The 15,197-nt window shown below is 43.2% G+C and overlaps 1 protein-coding gene across 2 annotated transcripts in view; it reads left to right on the top strand.

The window, feature by feature from the left end:
• VAV3 (vav guanine nucleotide exchange factor 3) overlaps window positions 1-15,197 on the top strand; it is a 371,921-nt gene that overhangs the window by 86,739 nt on the left and 269,985 nt on the right. For both annotated transcript variants that reach the window (XM_004581990.2, XM_058659743.1), the window contains exon 2: window positions 2,670-2,786. In XM_004581990.2, the coding sequence (XP_004582047.2) occupies window positions 2,670-2,786 (117 nt within the window). The remainder of the gene's footprint in view (window positions 1-2,669; window positions 2,787-15,197) is intronic.

Raw genomic sequence — 15,197 nt, 5'->3', positions numbered from 1 at the left:
GCATCTCTGGGACATTTCTGGTGATAACTCACCTTCATTATTGCTCCATCCTTGTGTGTGCCCAGAGCTGGACACCAGTGAAGAGCAAGGCCAGTGGGAGGAGCTGAGCTTTCTCCTGGGTAGTTTAAAAACAATGTTTGAAACAGAACCTGATCTCATTTTTAGCATTTTGAGTTTATGTAGCATGGTAGACACTTTAAACCTATTGAATGAAAAATAAACATAGGGTAACAAGGTTTGAGGATTACCTGGGAGAGAGAACATACCCTGGCATTTTTCAGATCCAGTACTTAATTGAATTTAATAGAACTGAAATAGTGAAGAGACAAGAATTTAGAGAAAGACGCACTTTTGAAACTTTCCTTCTATGTATGCAGTGAGCTAGATTACATGCTGTTTTTATTTTTCAGTACTATTTGTTTTTCTGATTGAATGATCAAAGCACTTCAGTGGAAGAGAGGTGCCATTTTCCTTCCATTTGGGGAAAGTTTGAGAAACCTTCAGAGGGTGGCCTATGCTGTTATACTTTGTTCCTTGGTGAGCTATGAGTGGGGCACTTAATTATGTAAAAAATATTGCCAGGAGCAGTTGCATAATCCCTGAGAGAGTATTCAGTGTCTGTCTTGGGGGGAATGCACAGCTTTTAGTCTGTAAATAAACAATTCTGTGTGCAAGAGCTGCATGCGGAGAGAATCTGTGCTGTAAAGGTCCCTCATGAATCTTTAAAAGTGAAAGTAGATTTCACGTGGCGATTGGCGGCTGCGTTTGTGTTTCAAAGGGTTTATGATGTTTCCCATGGGGTTTTTAACCCTCCGGAAATATTTAGGCCTTGAGAAAGATTTCCATAAAGGGTGAAACGGTGTTTGAGCCTATGAAAACTCTGGATGTTTCAGATACAGAATAAGTAAAATGTGCTGGATTCAGATTCTAAAAATCCCCCAAAACAGGACAAAATATTGATGGCACTTAAAGTGTAATAAGATGAAATGTTGCTGATTTATTGAGGGTTAAGGATTTTCCTTTTTAAGAAAAACAGGTAATTTTTTTGTTTGTTTGGTTTTTAGTTCACATCAGTCAAAATTAAGTTTTGGCCCATGTATGGCACTGCGTCTAACACTTCTAGAAACAATGAATTCACGTTGAGGAAACTGATTTTTGCTGTGGGCATCTGTCTTTTGGACACTGCAAGTAAATTCTGCCTTACATGTTCTTAAGATGGGAAGTCTTAAGGACATGGGAGAATGAGGAATGAACGAATAGATGAAATCACTTAATCTGTTTCTCTATGTAACTTAGTCTTCCAAAAAATCTTTCAAAAAAAAAAATCCATGTCATAATATCTGCCATTGTTTTTTAAAACCCTCCCTTTTTCTTTCCCTGTGCAGCCTAACTCAGGCTACATCCTATTCTCTTTCCTCTTTTCCCATTGTACCCCTCAGCAGCTTTTCACCCTGCTCCCCAAAACAAACTGCTTTCGCCATAACCTTCACACCACTAAGTTCTAGAGGCAGGATTTGATGTAAATCTTCTTTGCATCTGACGTGGCTTGCCATTCTCTCCACCTAGAAACACTTGCTTGCTTTACTTTGCTGGCTGGAAGCCCATTCTCCTGTTCTATCACCTTCCTCACCAATCACTCTCACATTCCTTTGTGTCTCCTCCTTCCTTTATGTGAAGTTCTGAGGTCCTAGGTCCTCTCCTCTCCCCTCAGTTGCTATCCCGGTTAGATATTTTCTATACTGACACTCCCCACTTTATGTCTGAAGCACATTCCTATCTCCTGGACTGTAACTTGTGTATCCAGCTACCTGCCTGAAGCCCCATTGGATGACTGACACGTAATTTGGATATGACACAGGGAAAATGCTAACATCTGGTCTTCACATAGTTCTTTCCCCTGGAGTATCACAATAGTTTGACCTGGGTTCCCTGCCTTTTACCTTCACTCTGGTTTCAGTCTGTATTCAAGAGAGGTCTGAAAAGACTCCTTCAGAACATTCTATTTTATTCCTTGTTTAGCTCAAGGACCACATGGGCTTCCCATATGTAGGAGTTGTCCACGAGGGCCCTCCCATCTTCTGACCACCCTTATCTTTCCAGCTCATCTTCTACCATTTGCCCCAGTCACTTACTCTGTTTTAGCCCACTCGTCCTTTGTCAGACATATTTGTGCACTCCTGCCTTGGAGCCTTAGTACAGCATGCCTAGGTAGGCTACTATCCTATCTTTTCCACAGTTCTTCCTGGCATGCTCCTTCTGAACCTCCCATCTCTGCTGCTCTAGAATGGCCAGCATGTTCAGGCTTCCTCCCACCCCCACCTCTGGCAATCCACATTTCTTACCTGTCACCTCTGGCTTTACTTGCTGTCCTTATCTCCATAGGAGCTGAAAACCAGCCACTGTTGGTATTTGTTGTTGCATTTGTTCTCATCTGTCTTCTCACTTTAGAATGAAAGCTTCTTGTGGGTGGAAGGTTTGTCTGCTTTGGCCCTGATTGGGGCAGCCTGGAGTGAGAGTGGGTGCTTAGCCTGCATCCTGCCAGCATCACTGGCAAGTGACCTCAGGAGCTGGCTGCTTCTGCTTTGTCCCTGTGATGTGTGTGAATGTGACAGCACAGCGAGCAGTCGGTGGCATTTTCTGTATACTAATGCTTGTCTCCTGTTCCTCAGTTTCTCTGTCTGAAGAACATAAGGACATTCCTCACAGCGTGTTGCGAGACATTTGGAATGAGGAAAAGTGAACTCTTCGAAGCATTTGACCTGTTTGATGTTCGTGATTTTGGGAAGGTAATTCCATTTATTTTGTTATTGGCTGGAAGACATTTTATCAAATTCTGTAAAGTGGGGGACATCATGTAAGTGGCTTCTCTTCTATAAAATGTGATTAAACTTCACACACTGGCTTAGAAAAACATAGTACAATACCCAGAACAATACACAGTAGTGACAACCAAATGCATAGCAGCAACTTTCCCGGTGAGATAGGATTGCTTTTACAGTTAAAGCAGCGCAAGAGAAGCCTTTTTGTTTTTTCCTCCTGTTTATACATGAGAGGACTTGCATCCTCTGTCATTTACGTGGCTTGTTGGCTCTAAAAGATGAGGACCAGTACTTTCTCCCTCCAGTGTTTCTTGTATCTAGAAGGAACCTAATTTTTGCAAGTTGAAAAAATGTTCACCTCTCCTTTTCTGAAATTGGGAGAGGACTTGAGATATTTAAGATTAAGTCATTTATACTCGGATTTCTTTGGATTTCTGTATAATTTTTATGTAGGAATTTTAATATTTACTGTATTACTGACATGTGCTCTGTGCTTGTGCCTGTTAGGTGAAAGATCATCCTATCAGAGGTCATGGGCACTTATGAAATGATTGGAGAGACATTTAAACTTGTTCTTTAAGTACTTATTTTTATTGGAGAAACAGAAAAAGATCCTCTATCCACTGGTTCACTCCCCAAGTGGTCGCAATGGCTGGATCTGAGCTGATGCAGAACCAGGAGCTTCTTCTGGGAATTCCATGCAGGTGCAGGGTTCCAAGGTTTTGGGTCATCCTTGACTTCTTTCCCAGGCCACAAGCAGGGAGCTGGATAAGCAGAGCAGCCGGATCATGAACTGGTACCCATATGGGATCCCCAAATGGGATCCTGGCACATGCAAGGGAGGTCTTTAGGGCCCAGCATATGGTCGCTTAGTGACTGAATTTAAACATCTAAGAAATAAACAGCAATGAAAGGATGAAGTAATTAAGCTGACATGACTTTAGGACCTGCCAACATAATCTTCATTATGAAAATAAGTACCCAAGAAGGAAAACACTAAAAATAACAGAAGTTTGTCCTCACACTTGTCATTCATGTGCTGTATCTTTAAGGAGGCTTGAGAGTGACACTTGGATTGCAAGGGTGTAGTATTTTGGTTATAACATGAAACCAAAGTAAGGGTTTGGCTGGCTTGGGTTTTTCTTTGGTAAAAAGAGCACAATTCTATACTTGCAGGCAAGCGAGGAGACTGAGACCTGGTGGTTTGATTGGGGGAGACATGGGTCAGACTGATCTTTATGAAGATCTTTATGGGTCAGATTGATGCACCAGCCCACATTGAAGTCCTGGGTTGAGCTTGTTGGCATGGAACTGGCTGAATACCACATGCCAGCACACGTGCAAGCTATGGCTAGGGGCTTGTCTGGTAGGGCCTGATCCTAGTACCTGACAGTGTCTGATCAGGGGATGGATCACATTAGACTGGGCCATGACACCAAGTAGTATGTAGGAGAACCAGGTCCAGGGGTGGATTCTGTGAGGGATATGTGGGCCTAACCCTGTGGAACTATAAGTCCTACTCTGGTTAGCTTGAGAGTTAGGGTGGTGATGGCTGAGCTAGATGTGACTATGGAACTCAATGATGCTCACCAGTACTGGGGCCTGAAACAAGCAGGGCAAGTCCAGGCTGCAGCACCTGCAGGAGACCCTAAAACAGGGTGTAGGGCCAGCCGGGCTGTACCAGCACAAAAGCTGAGATGGTTGGGGCAGGCCATGTCAGGTAAGGGCCGAGCACCCACCGGCATGTGTGAGATCTGGGTCTGGGAGTGGCCCAAGTTGGGGGAACCTGGGTGTTGGTCAGGCTAGGCAGGGTAGCTCCATCCATTGCCAAGTGTGAGTTGGTTTCGGAAGGAGGCACACCAGGTGGGACTGAGCAAACCATAGCTCACTGGCAAGTGTAGAAACCCCAGGTGGGCGTGCAGGTCGTGCCAGGCTAGGCTGCCACACCTGCTGGCTTTCATGAGCCAAGGATAAGAGCAGACTGAGCAAGATCAGATTGCAGCACCCACCAGTGAGAGTTGGGACTGGGGGCTGGCTGGGCCAGGTGGCTGCAGCATCAGAAGGCAAGGGCCAAGATGGGTGAGGGGCTATGCCAAGCGGAATCATAGCAACCACTGACACGCACGAGATCTCTGGCTGGTATCAGACCTGGTTGGGGAGCTAAGGGGATGCCCTAACTGGATTGTGGGTTCCACTGGTATATGCGGGGGATCAATTGGGGCTGTGGTCTGGTCTGGACTTGGATACAGTCTCCCTAGGTGTGGACTGGGTATGGGGCATACAAGACTGGGCTAGACTCCAGCACCCACTAGAACCCATGAGAACCAGGATGGGTATAGGATGGGCTGGGCTAGGTCTCTGTCCCTGCTGAGCCATGCATGAGCTGTGTGTGGGTATGGACCAGGCTTCACTGGGCTGTAGCACCTGATAATAAAAACCGGAATGGGTGAGGGCTGGTCAGGAAAGGCCATTATTCGGACTACGATAGGAGGTGGACTAAGTAGGTCTGGCTTATGGACCCAATGGTATGTGTGAGATCTGGCACTGAGAGGGGTTCTGATGGAGGAATTTGGCAACTCTTCTGTCAGGACACAGTCCGGACAGGTGAGTGCATGAACCACAATAAGGAGCAGCCCAGACCAGGCTAGGGTATGGTACTCTTGGGCTTACTTTTGATTCGGGTCTGGGGCAAGCCAGGCTGGGCCAGTTCATATCACCTGCTGGCGAATCCGAGAGCCAGACTGGTGTGTGGGACCTGCCAGTCCACATTAGGGTTGGGATTGGGGGCTGGCTGGTTTGGCTAGGCTGTGGTCCCAACCAGCATGAGCTGGAACCTGGGGGTGGGCTGGCCCCGGCCAGGATACAGCACCCACTTACAAATGCCGAGGTGATGCAGGCTATTACAGATTGGGCTGCTGCACCTAACCAGCACATGTGAGATGCACTGGGCAGTGGGTGAACCCAGTAGAGGGGCTGCGTGGTGCCATTGGTGAACGTGAGAGTTGGGATTGTGGGCAGGCCAGGCCAGGCAGGGCTACAACACCTGTTGGCCTGCGTGCAAGCTGGATCACGGACAAGCCAGGCTGGGCAGACTGTACCTACTGGTATACACAGAAGGCAGAGGGCATGAGGGTTGGTGGGGCTTTGTTGCAGCACTGGCTAGCAGATCCTTGCCTAGGGGAAAAATTGTCGAACTAAACTGCAGTACCACCTGGAGAGTGCAAGATCTGGGAGTCGGCCCAGTAGGGAAAAAATAGGCACCTTCCTTTTGGGTTACCATTCCCACTGGTGAGCATGAGAACCAGGACTGGGACAGGCATGGCCAGATAGAGTATGGCATCCACCAGTATGTGTGTGGGCTGGATAGTGGGGCTGGTTGGGTCGAACTAGGATTCAATGCCCATTGACATGTATAAGAGCTGAATGGGATGTGGGATAGACAGAACCAGTCCTGTACATACTGGCAAGCACAGGAACCAGGTAGGGGGCGGGCCTGGTGGGAGTTACTGCAGGTCACGCCAACTAGGCTGTAGCTCCCACTGATCTGCATGGTGACCAAGTGTGTGGTAGGTGGGATTGGGCTGGGCTGCAACACCCATTGGTTCCGTAGACAGGACTGGAGACAACTGACCCAGCAATTGCAACTAACTGAATAGGCTGATAGGGGCGACGTACTGTGCCGGACCCTGTACTGGCATGCACACACAAGAATTAGGTCTGGGATCACCTCAGATGCAGTTTCTTTTGGAATCCCTCCACCTGAACTGCTGGACTCAGAACTCCAACCATGGAGAAAACTGCAGGTTCCATGGTCTGAGCAAGGATTGCTATGTCAGAGCTGGGCCTCCTCAGTGGCTTAGAGCAGTGGACAGCATATTCAGATGCACATGGAGGATATGGCAGTACACTGGAGGCTGCAGATAACACCTGGTACCATAACAGGATGGAGGACAGAACAAATCGATCAGCTACCCCAGCAAAGAGTTGGCAGTGAATACGTGGGCATATGGAGATTCTAAGGTGCAATATGTCAGGCAAGACAGTCTGGAGAGATTTCATCATGATTGCAGTGGCAAGATCGACAGCAATACTGAACTGTTGAACTATCAAAACCACTTGAGCAGAGCCCTTGGAGGGACCCTGGGATGGTTGGGAGGTTGGATGTGGCTTCTCCCCTATCTCTGCCCTCCCCTCAGATACAGGAAGGGAAGAAAATGTCAAAACAGTGGTCTCACCCACTTTGCTCTAGCGCTTGACCCTTTGCACACTCATGAAATATGTAAAAATTACCAAAATCAGTTGGATGCTGAATGTTCTGTCTGCAGAGGGCAAAGTCTCGGATCCTCTACCTGGCCTCAGTCCAGAGTCATTGTGTGACCTTTTAGAGGTCTTCAGCCTCCTCAGCCAGCAGACTGCTTGCCTAGAAGCCTGAAAAAGGAAGTGGATGAATATAGGAGTGTGGTTTCTAAGATTCCTTTTAACTTTGGCAAGGTGTGATTTAGCTGTCCCAAGGTCCAAAAAAAAAAAAAAAAAAAAATTGGAGGATAAAGTTTAATCAGTGTAAGGAACCAGAAGCCACGACATTATTTAGCCAGGAAAGGATAGCACATTTGTCTGTGGCTGCAGAATATAAAGACCAAACAGCCTAAGTGAAGCTGACCCTCTCTAAGCTGCTAGTCCTAAAATAATGCCAATGACATTCTTGTACTTACTGTCCTCTGATCCTTTCTTTAACCCATTTTTCCTCTAAATTTATTTGTTTATGGGAATTAAGCAATGGGAATGAATTGGAAATGAAATTTTTGAATGTTTAAAACTCAAAGGAACTACTTGTCTACGTGCAAATTTTCAGGAAATGATTATAAGTCTTGGGAAGTAACATGAATACTTAAAAGTGCGTGACTTTGTTCCAGTGGGATAATTCTGGGTATAACAGCCAAGGCCACCAATTACTGAGCATCAGTAACAGTAAAATTGCTGTTTTGCTTTGTGTATCCCTTCACAAATTTTCAACACCTTAGGAGGCAAACATTATTTTTTGTTGCTATACAGATGAGAACACCCAAAGTTACATATCTACTAGGGCTTGGAGCCATAGTTTGAACCAGATGTGGCTGATTCTCCTTTGCATTTGTCACCTGTGGCAGCAGCGTCCTAGGCAATTGGGAGATTTCCATACAGGCTTCTCAGTTCTCCCAGGCAGGTGGTTTCATGGTCTGCTTTGGGTCCAGCTTGTGTGTGATGGAACTGATGTGAATCATGCAGTTTTAAAGTTTTCATTTGAAAAACTTTGAACAGTGTTATTTCAGAGACAGAGTAATTCCTGGTATTGTGAATATAAACATTTTAAAAGTTGTTTGAATTAATTCCATAATGATGTAAATTTTTGCTGATGGTATGTTGGAGCTTTTAATTGACTGGGATGATACTCTGCTGGCTCTGTCTTCAGACCAGAGAGGGTATACCTAAGAAGCCGTTCAACTTGACTGGACAAGAAGATGCTGGACTCTATGTTTGGTATATGCTTGCAGTGGGGGAATCTCAGCTGAACTTGAACTGTGGTTGTGCAGCAGGGTGGAAGAGTCCACCATGGTGGGAGGGTTTGGGGAGGGGTGGGGAGAATCCAAGCACCTATGAAACTGTGTCACATAATACAATGTAATTAATGAATTAAAAATAAAAAAACCAAAGAAACGAAAACCCAAAGAAACAGGAAAAAAAAAAAAGAAACGAAAACCCAAAGAAACAGAACAAAAAAACAAAAAAAGAACCTAGTCACGAGTATTGCAATTTTTTAAAAAAATCAGCTTTTTAGTTAACAGGCAGCTGAATTGTCATAGTTTTATGTTTATACTAACATGTAACTTCTTGTGCAACAGCCTTTACTTGTTCCTAGAAATTAGTACAGGTCCTGTAGCTTCTACTTTAGCACCTTCAATGACTGACATTTTCTTTAGTCTTCTATTCATCGTGGGAAAATTTTGCAATTTTTTTCAATCTCAAAATACTAACATGTTCCATAGATACGGTTGATCACTTTCAATTAAGATCTCCCTAATTGTATTAGATTATTGCTGCCAGAATTGAACATACTGAGTCAATACAATAACAGCTGGACATTTATTTTTTTCCTAGGGTATGTATTATATGTAAGTGGTTTGTGTACAATATGTATTCTTGGAATTATACCTTTTAATTCTAGATTATAGAATTATAGATTTTATCAATACAATTGTAAGAACTATTAAAAAAAAAAAGAAACCCCATAGTTCCTGCCTGCTTTTGGGTTTATACTCTGAAAAATCTCTTAAACCATTACCTTAAAGATTAAGCCCTTTCTGTCTTGCTGGAAACAAAAGTCAAGGTTTCTTTAACTGCTTTGCTTGAAATACAAAATTTAGGAAATTAATTAGTAATGGAATGATGTAGGACATTACTAGTTGGGGTTGGTATGGTGGTAATATCAGTGAAACTGCACCCTGGCTCACGTACATCCCAAAGAACTGTGCTGGTTTGACAGTTGTCTACTTGGCTTTCCATCTAGCTTCCTGTTAATGTATTTTGGGAGGCGAAACTTACGGCTCTGATGGCTGGGCCCTGCCGTCTGGGCCTTGCCATCTGTGTGGGAGACATAGAGGGAGTTCCAGACTCCTGGCTTTGACCTGAGCCAGCAGCCATATCTGATGCAGACATCTGGGGAAATAGCCAGTGGGTAGGAAACTTTGCTCAACCCACCAATTGCTCCTCCTTCCTGCGCCCCACCTTCTCCCCTGCCTTTCCCTTGCTCTGCCCTCATCTGTTGTCACTATGGCTTTTTAAGTAGATACATTTTTTTTTCTAAACTAAGTTATGCTACCTTTTTGATATCACAGCAGGGTCTGTGAATTTACTCACTTCCTTGTTGCCCATCAAGAATTTTCTGTCACTCTGCTTTGGTGAAAGCTTTGCTGCCTGGACATATTTCCCACTGAGCTGTCTGTTCGCACATTTGCACTGCAGAGGCACATGGAATTTTTCTGTAATGAGACCATTTCCATAGAGTAATAGAAATCAGGCTGTTGCCGTTGTTGAACTAAGAGGGCCTTGTGTGGGCTGCTTCCCCTGGTGGCTCTGGGTGTGTGGAAGGGCCTGCTTTCTGATGCTCAGACTTCATGTCAGTTGTTTCAAGTCAGGATTCCTATATAAGGTGATGAGTTTTCTTGGAGAACAATTATTGGGTGAAAGCAATTCCTTCTAATTTGATTAAGTTATGAGATGTCTTTGCGTTAAGGTTTGGGACAGGTGCTGTAAAGTAATTCAGACCATGAGCTAGAAGGTCTTAGGTTTGTGCTTTAATTAAGCATATGGATTCTGAGTTTGCTCTTGGTTTGAATTCTGGTTTTCTTTGCTATATGGTATTGGTCAACTTGTAATCTGAACCTGTCTCCTCATCTATAAATTGACGTCAGGTTAATATTACATTAATTCATGAAAGGTGCTTAACAGAGGGTCTAAGTGCAAGATTAGAACTCCGTTAGTGTTAGTATTGTTACTGCATTTATGATCATTGTTTTTAATGGGTTTGAGATCTTAAATTTCGAGATTGAATTTTGAATTAAGTGCCAAAGCTAAAACATTTGTTAAAGATTGAGTTACTGTATGTAAAAGTCAGATGAAGGGAGAAAGGAAGAGTTAGGAAATAGATGTTCCATAGGCTGATTCACTCCAAAGATAGCCATGATGGCCAGGTCCAATTCAGAATCCAGGAGCTTCTTCTGGGTGCCAGGAGTCCAAGAACTTGGGTTATCTTCTGTTGCTTTTCACCACCATTAGCTGAGAGCTGGACTGGAAATGGACACAAACAGGTACCCATATAGGATGCCTGCAGTGGCCTTACATGCTGCACCATAATGTTGGCCCTGAAAACTAATATTTGAGGGAAAAAATAAGGAATAACTTTGAGTTTTTCTAATGTGGGATAGCAATAATCTTATATTCTGTTCAGTCATCTCTTCTCCTTCCTCTGCCTGAGGGCTGTTTTGAGAAACTACCTTGTCCCCTGAGTATGGTACACACATTGAATCAATGAACACGCTATGCTTTTGGCTATCATGGTGGGTTGGGGCATTCATCTGGGACCATTTGCAGGGACAGTTTTGTTTCAGTGTTTTAGAAGTGTGTGGGTGTGAGTCTTTGAAGTTTGGAGAATCTACAACTATCTGGATAGCACATGGAGTTTCAAAATGGATACAGTTCAGAGGAACTAAGAGCTGTGGAGGGGATCTGTGACATCATGTGAGGCTGGAATCAAGATGCACCCAAAGCTAAGTATGTGTGTCCAGTTTAGTCATGACATGAGCCAGTGTAGCTCTTGTTCTTTATTCCTTGAGCCAGTTTTTGTTTTGTCACTCATGAGTAGTTTAAGTGATTCACTGTGTTTCATTAGTTGGAGTTGGATGCTTTTAAGCTTTGTAGATAGGTTAACTTTATGTGCTATCCAAATTTATTCAGTTTGGAGACCATTTGTTTGGTTCTATGTCTTCTATGATGTAATGAGGAAGAGATGTGAAGACGGTGCTAGAATATTTGTTTTATAGTATGTAAGTACATGGTTCAGTGAGTGAAGCTGCTGTTTGGGATGCCCACATCTCATACTGGAACGTCTGGGTTCAAGTTCCACATCCACTTCTGATCTTTCTCCTCACGTTCCCTGGGATGAAGCAGATTATGGCTTCAGGACTTGGGTCACTCCCATGGAGGAATGATTTATTTCCTGACTCTGGCTTCAGGCTGGCCAGTTTGTGGTTAATGCAGGCATCTGGGGAATGAATCAGTAGATGGAAGATCTATTTCTCTGTCTCTCCCAGTCTTTCTCTGCTGTTCTCTCTTCCAAATGAAAGAAACTTTTCAAAATAATCAAATATAGAAGTAGTGAACCTTTTTTTTTTTTTTTTACTGTTGAGGAATATTGTATATCTTGAGGTTTGTAGGACTCTCCAAGCAAGGAAGGTGGCTGCTTTCCATCTTGTCTTCATGTTGCAGGATGTGAGAAGTGACTGGAAGGTCTGCATAGCCATGGGACATTCCTCTTCCTAGGGCCTTCTATGTCTGTATTGTTGGGGCATACATTGATTTGAAGAAGAGTTTAAATCTGCAGGGTGACTGGGCTACAGTTCTGATACAGAAAATTAAACTGCTGTTTGTTGGGGTGCCCGCTGAAGTCCTGAATGCTTTGCTTCTGATCCAGCTTGCTGCTAATGTGCTTGATAAGGCTGTAGATGATGGTCCCAGTATTTTGGACCCTACTATCTGTGTGGAAGAGTTGTGTAAATGGGGTTCCTGGCTCCTGATTTCATCTCAGCTGTTGTAGGAATCTGAAGAGTGAATCAGCAGGTGGAAGATATGTTTCTCTTTTTTTCTCTGTCACTCTACCTTTCAAACCAATGAATCTTAAAAACACACACTCCACAGGGTAAAAAGCGTTGAATGACTAACTCATTCTTTGGAGAATAAGGTTAACTCATTGGTTGGGACAAAATGGTGTAAGTTCAGGAAGCCCTGCAGAATTCCCTGTGACCTCAGACTTGTCCCCTTACCCTCTGATTCTTTTCTTCCTCTGTAAGTGGAATAACAATATATACCTTGCAAGAATGGTGTGAATTGTAAGTAGGCTGAATTTATGTAAAAGATCTGGCTTATTGCCCAGTAGATGTTTGAATGAATTTAGATCCAGTCTGGGAATAGTAGTTGCAGTAAATGTAGATTAATCACAGCTCTGAATACACATATGTAGAATCAAGAAAATTATAGTGGAGCATTGTTGAACTTATTTTGGTTTTTTGTGGTTCAGATTACTAAGAAAATTACAATAAATGAATGTGCGTGGGTTTGCACACATGTTATTTATAACTTATGCCTCCATTTGCTTTATGGGAGGCATATTTACTTATGCTTTCTTGTATAGAGGTTTTAATTACAAGACTCCCAGTGAAATTTGCACGGAAAGTGCTTGATACCCATAAGCTTGTTACAAATCCCCTCCCCAAAGATCTGAAGTAAATTAGAATTTGTCAGAGTGGTTCAGGATAGGGGTGGTTTGGTCCCTGAACACTTTAGATACATTTCCACCTAGAAATGAGTTTGAGCTTGCAAAGAAAACCAAGGTTTATATTGTGAAAGCAGAAATGCCGAAATAATTTGTGTAACAGAAGTTCACAGGTGTCTATACTGTTTACACCAAGAGGCATTCATAAATTTTTCCTTTTCCTGATGTGGCTTATTAGAGTACTGATGCTATGAAGCATTACTACACCAATTAAACTGGTATGTAATGCCATACATATTAAAGCATATATTTTGTGTATTTTCAGTTTTTAGCCCTTCTAGCCTGACTGATACATATTGCTGTATTTGTATAAGGGTGCCATTATGCCTTCATTCTCAGCCTGTGCTGTTACCATGGCTGGCCTGAGCATGTTGTATCTGGATTAACCTTCATGTGCCCATTCCATACTTGCAGTCTTTGCAGGTCCTGGGAAGCTCACCTGTTGAAGTACCACATGCATCTTGATTCAATGATGTGTGGAAACTCACAGATTATTCTCTCAATTTTCTTGGTTACCAAAAAATCACTTTAAACTGAAGTGTTTTAAGCTTGTCTTGGTTGCTTGTAGCCCCAAGGACTTCAAGTTGGTATGGCTGGCAGGATGTATTATGTAGTGTGTGCCCATTGGCTAGCATATCTTGGTTTATAAATGATCTTTTTAGTTAGTTGTTTGAATTCCTAATGTAAATAGAAGTTTGACATTTCTCTAGAAGTAGTTTGCATCCTAATGTCCAGAAAATATGGGGTCTGTGGTGCGTGCAGGGTACTAATCTGTCTTGCTTTGAAGCCCAACCGGAACTTGACCTCCAGTTGATGGGTTGCTGGTGTACACTGTGAGACTGGTCCCCCAGGGTTCCAGTGAGCTCCAGTTTTCTGATATTGGCATGCTCTCGTAGTTCAAGAACAGTTTTTATCCACTCCAAAAACATTGTAATCTTTGTGTTGAACCTAGTGAGACTGCATGTTTCCAGGCAATCCAATGGATTTCATTCAGAAGTTCCTTATGTCCTGTCATACAAGCTTGAATTAGGGCATCCTTCTTCAGACCCTATAGGGTATCAACTTTTAGGCTCTGAGTAGCATTTGGGATTTCTGGTGTCATTTTCTCAGAAAATTCTGACCTTGTCCTGCCTATCAGCCAACTTTCAGCCCAGCCTACCAAGGAACAGCGTTGGAGTCGAACTCTCTCAGCCCACAAAGCCCTCTTCACCTTTTTCCCCCAGCGGTAGGAGGTTTGCCTGTACTTATGTAACCAATGGAGAGCACTGGAGTGATTCCTCCCTGAACAAAGAAAGCTTGTTCCAAGGCCTTTTTGTGTATATTTAAGTAGAGGAGGAAAAAACTTTGTAGCCTTCCCTAATGTATGTGTCTGGTTGTCTGTTAACAAAACTTATGCACCAGTAGCACTGTTCCTTTGCTTTGTTTTTGGGTGGAGCTGACTTTGTTAGCATCCTCCACTTAGTCTATTTCACTTTCATAGAGGTACTTAAGTGATGCTCAGTTTTTATCATTCTTACCTCATTCTACAGAACTCGGGTACCTTTGGCATGCAAGGATTTATTCATTCTACCATAGTGAACATTTAGTTTCATTTTCTATTTTTTAATCCATTTTTCCACTCTAACTTCAGTTAAACCTCTGGAGTAGTATTTCACAAGAAACCTTATTTTCTTATGAAATGTTAATAGTAAGCTTAGGAAAAAGACTATCCTTGTTCATGTAAGTTTGGTAAATACTGTGCATTGCATCTATAAAACAGGACACAGGAAAGACTTAAGTCGTGATGAGAGAAATTTTTAATTCCAAATTTTTCACATTTCCATTTGATTAACTGTTCAGGTATTACATGATTGTTGCAAACTAAGGACAAAACAGCTTTTTTAATATTAAACAAAAATACATTTAAAACAATACTAAAGGTAAAAAAATTTATGAGAAGCAGATTCAGAGTGAGAGCAAATTTCTACTTGTTGATTCACTCCGTGAATTCCTGCCATGGCTGGGACTGGCTGGGACTGGCTGGGACTGGGAATGCAGTGTGTGTGTCTCACATGGCCTGGGCTGGGCTGGGCTGGGCTGAAACTCAGGGCTGGGGATGCAGTGTGTCTCATATGGCTGTCAGGAACTCAAAATACATGAGCTACCATAACTGCCTCTAAGGGTCAGCTCTTTGAAAAGGAATTTAGACCCAGGAGCTTGATTTAGGAACCAAGCTGGTATTTCAGTATAGTATGGTGGGCATCCTAACCATTAGACAAACTGCCTGCTGCCTGAACCACTTATTTATTCTTCCA

This window comes from Ochotona princeps, chromosome 2 (genome assembly GCF_030435755.1).
Source record: "Ochotona princeps isolate mOchPri1 chromosome 2, mOchPri1.hap1, whole genome shotgun sequence".
NCBI lineage: Eukaryota > Metazoa > Chordata > Mammalia > Lagomorpha > Ochotonidae > Ochotona > Ochotona princeps.
The sequence above is the reverse complement of the archived record's forward strand: the minus strand, read 5'-3'. Positions and strand labels throughout refer to the sequence as shown.